The sequence below is a fragment of the Dermacentor silvarum genome, chromosome 7, assembly GCF_013339745.2.
Source record: "Dermacentor silvarum isolate Dsil-2018 chromosome 7, BIME_Dsil_1.4, whole genome shotgun sequence".
Classification (NCBI taxonomy): domain Eukaryota; kingdom Metazoa; phylum Arthropoda; class Arachnida; order Ixodida; family Ixodidae; genus Dermacentor; species Dermacentor silvarum.
The window spans coordinates 9275561-9285560 of NC_051160.1; the positions used below are offsets into that span (position 1 = coordinate 9275561).

Below are 10000 nucleotides of genomic sequence, written 5' to 3' on the forward strand. Positions count from 1 at the left end.
AACGTTGCCGGATTCGAGACCCTCGTTATGTTGTGAACGAGAAGAAAGGGCACCGAGGGGCCCCGATATATATATATATATATATATATATATATATATATATATATATATAAGAATATTCAATAACCTGGCGAGGGAACAAGACTTAAGAATCGACATTCAGCGTCCAGAGTCTGTAAAACAGTACGTTTATCTAGCTCAATTACTCACAGGGGACCCTGATCATGAGAACGAAACTTATAGACGAATAAAATTGGGTTGGAGTGCGTACAGCAGGCATTGCCAAATCCTGACTGGGAGCTTCCCACTGTCGTTGAAAAAAACAAGTGTACAATCATTGCATTCTACCGGTGCTATAGCATATGCGGCAGTAACGTTAACAAAGCAGCTCGAGAACAAGTTAAGGACCGCACAAAGAGCGCGATGCAACGAAAAATGTTAGGCCTAACGTTAAGAGACAGGAAGAGAGCGGTGTGGATCAGAGAACAAACGGGGATAGCCGATATTCTAGTTGACATTAGGCGGAAGAAATGGAGCTGGGCAGGCCATGTAATGCGTTGGATGGATAACCGATGGACCATTAGGGCTACAGAATGGATACCAAGAGAAGGGAAGCGCAGTCGAGGACGGCAGAAAACTAGGTGCACGGGGTGATGAAGTTAGAAAATTTGCAGGCGCAAGTTGAAATCAGCTAGCGCAAGACAGGGGTAATTGGAGATCACAGGGAGAAGCCTTCGTCCTGCAGTGGACATAAAGATAGGCGGATGATATATATATATATATATATATATATATATATATATATATATATATATATATATATTCTAAAGGTGTTTATTTGGCAGAGCTTGGAGCAGCGCAACGTCAACGGTCAGCGCAGTAACAGCTTCCAAGCACGAAAGCCGTTGCCGATCAAGAGCGCTCGACCTACTAGAGTTTTGATTCAGTAGCGCTGAACCCACTAGCGTCTCTCTTCTTCGCTACAATATATATATATATATATATATATATATATATATATATATATATATATATATATATATATATATATATATATATATATATATATATATTGTCGCGCGACTGGCAGCTCGAGGCACGTTGCGTGTATTCGTGGGCTTCTTTCAAGCTCAGAAAAGCAATAATTGTGGCAAGTATTGAGCAACAGAAAGCTGTATCGGGAGCTTCATATGTCGCTCTACAATATTCTCATTACTGACAGCTCTCCTCTAATTACAATAATTGAGAAATTTATTAATTATTCAAAAATAATTATGTAATTAGGCGGACAGCAAAAAAAAAAAATAATCTGAGTATCTCCAAGCGACGGCAAACGACATTACCTCAGTTCTGTACGGCTACGCGCCATTTGCATATATATTTTTTAAAATCTTGCTATAGTCGGGACACCACCCGCCGTGGCTTTTTTATAAGCGCGAGGTCGCGGGATCAAATCCCGGCCACGGCGACCGCATTTCGATGGGGGCGAAATGCGAAAACAGCCATGTACTTAGATTTAGGTGCACGTTCAGAGAACCCCAGGTGGTAGAAATTATTCCGCGGAGTCCGGTACTACGGCGTGCCTCGTAATCAGATCGCGGTTTTGGCACACAAACCCCATAATTTTAGAAACTAGTCGGACACCCTGTATATAGTAACGGCCATACCACGCGCACTTGCACGCAACTCACGCAGGTTGAACGCACACAAGTGCCGCGGACACACGAACACACAAGCAGACACGCACGCACGCAAGAAGAAACACAAACAAGCACGTACACGTACTGACACAACACGCAAACACGCGCAAACAAACACACATACGTGCACAAGCACACACGGGAGAGGCAGAGAGGAGAAGTATGCATACTGGAGAAATCCAAATACGGAAATGAAGCCGGTTTTATGCACCGAGAGCGAGAGAGTGAAAAAAAAAAAAAAAAAAAAAGGCAGAGGCGGGCCGCGCCACGCCATTGTCCCGGCGGCCAAGGTCCACGACAGGAAAGGCGGGCGAGGAGGCTTAAGTAGGGGGGGGGGGGGGGGGGTGACTATCTGTCCTTTTATAACGGCCCGCGCTTTCGCGAGACAGCCACGAGGAATGGACATAACCGTGACTGCTGCTGCTGCAGCCGCTTGAGCGGCGACGACAATCGACGCTAATTTCCATCCCGATTCCCGGAATTATAGATAGGCCGGCAGCCAAGTGCATGTATACTGTTGGCTGTACGCCGCCTGCAACCTCGAACTGTGGGATTAACGAGTGCATACGCGTGTGCACAGATACATGCGTTTATTATTTGTATAGTATAGTATAGTATAGTATAGTATTGTATTGTATTGTATTGATAGTAGTATAGTAGAGTATTGTATATATAGTATAGCATAGTATAGTACAGTATTGTATATTATAGTATAGTATAGTATAGTATAATACAGTACAGTATAGTATAGTACAGTATAGTATAGTATAGTATAGTACAGTACAGTATAGTATAGTATACTATAGTATAGTATATTATAGTATAGTATAGTACGTGTCCTGTTGTGCGCGGCGAGTGCGTTAGATTATACATACACACGGGGCGTGCAAATCGAGGTGCGCCCGTCGCCACTGCTATCTTTCAAGGCTTCTTTTATTCTGCGTTGCGTGATGTGGAAGCGTAACGCAACTTTACGACGTGTTCGGATTTAATGCCCGCATGGAAGGGTATATAATATGCATAAGCCCGATCGCGGAAGTGCGAACACGCGTGCGTGCCATGGCGCGCGATATCCCCGCGATGAGATTTCTGGAGCGAAGGCGAGATGTTCCAACATTCAACAGTCATATCCATTGCTGAGTCGATACGCACTGGTACGAGCACAATTGTCTATGCGGAACTACGCTGTGGGCTAATTTACACCCTTAAAATGGCATAAGGGTGTGAACTGGTCTTTAACTCGCACTCTTACACCCCCCAAAAAAGGGTGTATGTGTGTGATTTATTGACCAGTTATCACCTGTTTAGAATACTTCATCCAACCTCATCAACAACTGCAGAACTGGCAGCGATTGTTGTTGCTCTGAAGTACGTACACGAAGAGTTGAACGCAGTCGAAGGTCGTCATTCTTACAGACTCCCGTGCTGTACTCAGCAGACTCAGACAAGATTCCGATAGCCCAATTTTATGCAGTATCAAAGAATCTGCCGGCAAAGTTACTTCGCGTGGAGCGTCCCTCATTGCCCAGTGGATACACTCGCACGTGGGCATCTCTGGAAACGAAGAGGCTGATCGCCTCGCTTCAAGTTGTGCCCACCACGAATGTGACGCTCGTCTTCTGATACGCCTACACTTCCTAAAGCAGCACCCAGACCGGCGTGTTGCAGATGGATCGTTCCCTCCCCGTATTCGTGGCCGAGGCTTACCCCGTCGTGCTAGAGCACTGCTATATAAGTTGAGGGTTGGATCTGTGTTGGTGCGCGAACGCCTATACCGACAAGGATGTGTGGACAGTCCGTTGTGTACGTTTTGTGGCTCCTTTGAGACACTCGAACATCTCGTTTTAGAGTGTCCCGAATTCGTGGCGCAGCGCGCATTGCTAATTAAGGAATATAGACTTATTTGACTGCAATGTGCGACCCTTGACGATTGCCTATTTCCAAGGGGGTGCGCTGCTCGACGTGACTAGGCTCATCGAACCCTGCTAACATTTCTGAAGGACACTCACTTGGCCTCCCGTTTATGGATATTATTTGCATTTTGTTTTGTTCTGTCCGTGTCTCCGGTCATTTCTTTATTTCATCGTTTCTTTCTTCCTATTTTCATTTCCTCTATACCCCCCTGTACTGAAAGAGTAGGCAGGCGTTGTGCCCCTCTCGGTGGCAGTTGTCAGCTTGCTCCCTCCCTATTTTCTTCGTGTCCTTGTGTGTAAATGTGTACAAACCAAATAATAATAATAATAATAATAATAATAATAATAATAATAATAATAATAATAATAATAATAATAATAATAATAATAATAATAATAATAATAATAATAATAATAATAATTACACCTATATGCACTTGGCGTCAATTAATTCCTGGGCTTGATTTTTTTTTTTACTAGCAAAAGGCCCGCAGTTTTCACGTGGAACGAGTTATTTGCAAAGAACGAGTTATCTTTTGAAAGTATGGCTGACTCAGTGTAAACGGACGTGCCTTGACAACTATCCGTATTTACTATGCCAGGTGTTTCTGGGAAGACTTTAGGCAATTTCTTAAAGATCGCCTGTGGCAGGTGGTTACAATTATATTGTCTTTAGACTGGTCTGCCCGAAAAGAATTCTGTGGATGACACCTATTTTAGAGATATGCGCCATCAGACTTGCGCTAAAAATGCACTGTGGTTCCGCTTACTTTTTAAACAAAACGCCGTTTTCTGCATTTGAACACAAAAGTATAACTGGAGAGGCCAATGTATTTCTCCGCAAAGTTCGGGAATTAATATCTCGAAACTGGTGTCATCCTGAGAATTCCTTCCAAGTGGTTCCGCCTTGCGAACTCCTCGGCTACAACTTGTAAATTGCAGTATGTCCCGTAAGGTGCATATTATTGCAGAATAATTGAAAACTTAATTAGATTTATTGTTAATTACTCGACGATGCATTTCCTTTTTTTCGCGCAAGTAATGCCTTGCGTCTTCGAGTATATAGACCAGCTCAAGGACTAGAATTGTGCTATCTGCTACAGGGGATTTTTAAATAATACTTAGTGTATTCGCAGAAAAATGTGGTATACTACAGGGGTGTTTCAGCCAACACTTTCAAAAGCTTTTAAAGGTTGCCTGTGGCAGGAAAGCACAATTATAGTCCATGAGCTCGTCTACTCGAAGAGGCGAATATTACTTGCAGGAAAAACCGAAATACATCGTCGACTAATGCATCATCGACTTGCAGATTGCAGTGTGAGGCCGAATTGATCGACAACTCGAAGAAAAGGGACATCGAATATAATCAGTTGCTGGCTTCCGCGACTGACTGCGAATTAAAAAAATAATTAAGGCAACGTTTAATATAATGTACAGGGGGTCTTATAGGGATGATGTACAGGACCGCGTACTGCTTGATTATGTCCAGCAGCAATTCCACAGCGAACAGAGCCGGTACAGACATGGCGAACGTACGCCTTTTGCATTCTTTCGGCCGGATGTTTAAGTTCGTTCACGAGCGCTTCTCCCATCTCGCGTTCTGATTGGCGGCTGGGCAAAGCGGCCAAAGATCGGATCGTGCGCGATCCAGGCAGCGGATTTCCCGCTTTCCGGAAAATCCACGGCCGCTTGCCCGCTCTGCCTTCGGCTGTGAACGTGCCTTAACAATTACTGAAGTTTTATTTAGAAGCAATATGGCCATGTAAACATTGAAAAAGGAATCACATGTATGACTGACTTCATACAATCACGAACTATCAATAAAAGCAATCGCGTCGTCCGCGTGATTATTAGAAGAGAAAATGAAGGTCAAAGTAATTTTTTTTCATAATTTAGCGCCGAAACCCCAGCGGCGGCACGTTAGTGCGACGTCACAGATTTGAAAGTTGTTTTTTTTTTTGTATTCGGGCCTCGATGGCTCATGAGCGTAAACGCGTTCCCGAAACATGCCTTATTCAAACGTTTCTTTTTTTCGCATTAAGAACATGATGTTCCTTAATTACCAATAAACAATTACCTAGGCCCTAGCAGACACCACCAAAATCCATGACGTCACACCGTGACGTCACGGCGAGCTGGTGCGGGAAGACGGCATCGCCATTCGCCTTTCGTGTTGTGCGTCTTTGCTGGCTTACCAAACGCTTCGTCGCGGTAAGTGTGACCTTTTATTGAGATCGAAATTAAATGGACACCCCAGGCGCATTTCCACCGTCGCCGTCGCCGTGATGTTCCGTATATACAGTCCAAGTGTGATAACATCGTGGACGCGCGTCGTGTGCTAGGTGTGAGACCAGGTTAGTTGGTATTCCATACAGATACGACCAGCGCAAAAACAGACACGAAACACAAAAAAGAGGCGACGAGGACAAGCGCGAATGCTGCGCTGTGTACGCTGTGTGTGCGAGACAAGCGCCGTATGCTGTGTGTGCGAGAGACAGCGGGCGAGAGTGAGTCAAGGATTGTAGCTCGAACTCGCGCGCGCGAGGGAGGAAGGCAGGGAGGAAGCGCACCGTCTTCCATCGCGCGCCAGGCGCCGTGGGGGTTCTACTCCGGCGGCGGTTACGTATGGCGTGACCGCGGCCGCGCGTGCCCTATCTTGAAAGCAATATGCAACGAGGACATAGACTGGTGCGACGAGGGCTGATAGCTTCGTGTGCGCTGTGTTCGCGCCGCTTTTTTCGCGTTGAAGCGAGAGGCAGCATGAAGGTCAATTCGCTCGCTGTTACCGCCGCGCTTCCTCACGCCAGCGTTTTTGACAGCGAGGGTCCGCGGTCATCGAGTGAGATGTGTTCATGTTTGCCTGTGCGCTCGGGACACCATTCTTGTTAATTTAGTTAGTAAGCGATATGTTTTCAAGTTTAATTATACGGTCAATAAATCTATTATTCCTTACTTCGTATAGCTTTCTAATAAATTGCTATCGCAAGCGATGCTTCGCCTTTCGGGCGAAAATGTGGCGTTTTGGTATTGTGGAAGGGCGTAATTTAAAAATACGCGTAAAATCATTTTTTCTCTTTGGTCCCTTCGGTCACGGCGCGCACATTTGCATACGCGACTTAATTTTGCGATTTCTGTGCAGTGGTGGCAAGGAACAGACCACTAATGTTAAGCCTAAGGCTAGTTGAACATTCTGCTTACCAAATTTACTCCCCTTTAACTTCCGAGTGATATGCGTCGCTACAGAGGACCGCTTTGGTGAAGGCACTGCCGTGTTTGGCGGAACGTATTTTTTTTAAGATATCATGCTTGAAAAGCTTGCGGCCCTTTATACGCAATGCCTCACCACTTCAAGTGTACCAGAGAGCTGGAAGAACGCCAACATTATACTTATCCATAAGAAGGGAGACGTTAAAGAATTGAAGAATTACAGACCCATTAGCTTGCTTTCAGTATTGTATAAAATATTCACCAAGTTAATTTCCAATAGAATCAGGACAACACTTGACTTCAGTCAACCAAGAGAACAGGCTGGCTTCAGGAAGGGGTATTCTACGATGGACCATATCCATGCCATCAATCAGGTAATCGAGAAATCTGCGGAGTACAATCAACCTCTCTATATGGCTTTCATAGATTATGAAAAGGCATTCGATTCAGTAGAGATATCAGCAGTCATAGAGGCATTGCGTAATCAAGGAGTGGAGGAGGCATACGTGAATATCTTGGCAAATATCTACAAGGATTCCACAGCTACCTTGGTTCTCCACAAGAAAAGTAGAAAGATACCTATCAGGAAAGGGGTCAGGCAAGGAGACACAATCTCTCCAATGCTATTCACTGCATGCTTAGAAGAAGTATTCAAGCTCTTAGACTGGGAAGGATTAGGAGTGAGGATCGATGGCGAATATCTCAGCAACCTTCGGTTTGCAGATGACATTGTCCTATTGAGCAACAATGGAGAGGAATTACAACAAATGATTGAGGACCTTCATCGAGAAAGTGCAAGAATTGGGTTGAAGATGAATATGCAGAAGACAAAGATAATGTTCAATAGTCTGGCAAGGGAACAAGAATTCAGGATCGCCCGTCAGCATCTAGAATCTGTAAAGGAATATGTTTATCTAGGTCAATTACTCACAGGGGACCCTGATCATGAGAAAGAAATTTACAGAAGAATAAAATTGGGTTGGAGTGCATACGGTAGGCATTGCCAAATCCTGACTGGGAGCTTACCACTGTCGTTGAAAAGGAAAGTGTACAATCATTGCATTCTACCGGTGCTAACATACGGGGCAGAAACTTGGAGGTTAACAAAGAAGCTCGAGAACAAGTTAAGGACCGCACAAAGAGCAATGGAACGAAAAATCTTAGGAGTAACGTTAAGAGACAGGAAGAGAGCGGTGTGGATCAGAGAACAAACGGGGGTAGACGATATTCTAGTTGACATTAAGCGGAAGAAATGGAGCTGGGCAGGCCATGTAATACGTAGGATGGATAACCGGTGGACCATTAGGGTTACAGAATGGATACCAAGAGAAGGGAAGTCGGTAGCGGCTGCGCAATAATTTATTTAATCTTAATTTTAGCAACGCTTGCAGGCAATAAGTGACTTGTGCGTGTATAATTCGAGGAGGCGATCCAGTTCTTTTTATGAAGAAACTTAGCTTGACTGGCTGTACAAAAGTTGACAGTCGCTTTAGCATACTTTAAGGAGGATGAAGGCGAAAGCCTGCGCGCTCACGAGACATTTATTAAATTACTTGACATTCTACTTCGACAGCGTTGTTACTTCCTATTGCTTGTTTTTGTCCCACCAAAGGTTGTGGGTCGAGTGCTTCAATTAACTCTATCCTAATTAACTGTACCTTAATTAACTTTGCCTTAAGTAACACCAAAGTCGTGCGTTCGACTGCCACCAAAGGTCGTGAGTTCGAGTGCCCTAATTAACGCTATCTTAATTAAGGTAGACTTAATTAAGGCACTCGAATCCATGAACTTTGTTGGTGGCAGCATGAATCATTCGAATATGCGTTGTTACTTCCCATTGCTTTCTCCCGTCAAAGGTGGTTCGACTCCCACCGAAGGTCGAGGGTACGACTCCTACCAAAAGTCGTGGGTTCAAGCGCCTTCATTAAGTATATCTTAATTAACTTTGCCTTAAGTAACACGAAAGGTCGTGGGTACGAGTGCCTTAATTAGCTCTGTCGTACTTAAGGTACAGTTAATTAAGGCACTCGAACCCACGACCCTTGTTGGTGGCACCAACACATGGTGGCACCATGTGGCATGGTGGCGCCACGAATTTTGGTGCCATAACACCAGATAACGGAATTTTTCGATCCATGAGCCATCTAAGCCTTTCGCCTTAATAATTATATATTTAATGACTCTGCGATTGCGTTGACTATAATGCAGCATAAAGGTCATTCTTACCACTTTTACCTGCCTTTCTATGGAGTCTCCGGCACCCCGGCATAAAATCACGTAAATTTCGCGCATGTATCGGACAGTCGATAACAATTCGTGACTGAAGTGAGGAGGTTAGTGAATTCCTTTTAACGTACTACACACGCACGTGGTCCTCGTGCACTCACCGAGGTTCGTCCTGGGCGCGGCGACCACGTGCACGCTGGCGAAGCGAGCGCTCTCGAGGAGGCACGCCTCGGTGAACGGCAGGTTGTCCTTGCTGAACACGGAGCCCAGCTGGTCGGCGCTGGCCAGCACGGCGTCCATCTCGTCCTGGCACCGGCGCTGGTACCCGGGGTGACGCGCCAGCAGCTTGAGCGCCCAGCACAGCTGCGCCGCGCTGCTGGCCGTGCCAGAGACCAGCAGGTCCACGCAGATGGTCTTGAGCCGGTGTACTGAGGATCGAGTGACGCAAGAGTTGACTGGTCGATCGGATCAAGTCTGATAATATTGATAGTGCACACCGGGCTGTGTGGAAACGAGCAACTGGCACAATTTGCTTATGCATATACTTACACAACTCTAGTGGAGTTTCTGCCTTACTTTTTTTTTCTGCGCAACCAAAAATGAATCGTTGTGTTCGTTTTGTAATATCTGAGATAAATAAAAACCCAACGCTGGGGATGCGTCACCTCCTGAAAAAAATTACAGGAATTACAGGGTCTCTTACGTTATCACTAAGATGAAGTTGAAGGTGAAACCCAAAGTGCCGATGCATTAAACACGGACACATGACGTACACATCCCCTTTAATCCGCTTAGTTTACTTCGCTTAGTGATCCCTCTTAATTCGCTGAGTTATCCTATTAATTCACTTACTCATCCTCTTAATTCGATTAGACTAATTCGCTTAGTCATCCTTTTAAATCGCTTATTCATCAATATTAGTTCTAGTGGTTTTAACTCGTTTGAATCATCCAC

General features: G+C 44.9%; 1 protein-coding gene across 3 annotated transcripts in view; it reads right to left on the reverse strand.

Annotated features, from left to right (window-relative positions):
• LOC119457522 (cytochrome P450 2J1-like) overlaps nt 1-10000 on the reverse strand; it is a 29013-nt gene that overhangs the window by 3187 nt on the left and 15826 nt on the right. For all 3 annotated transcript variants that reach the window (XM_037719116.2, XM_037719117.2, XM_049670147.1), the window contains exon 5: nt 9208-9474. In XM_037719116.2, the coding sequence (XP_037575044.1) occupies nt 9208-9474 (267 nt within the window). The remainder of the gene's footprint in view (nt 1-9207; nt 9475-10000) is intronic.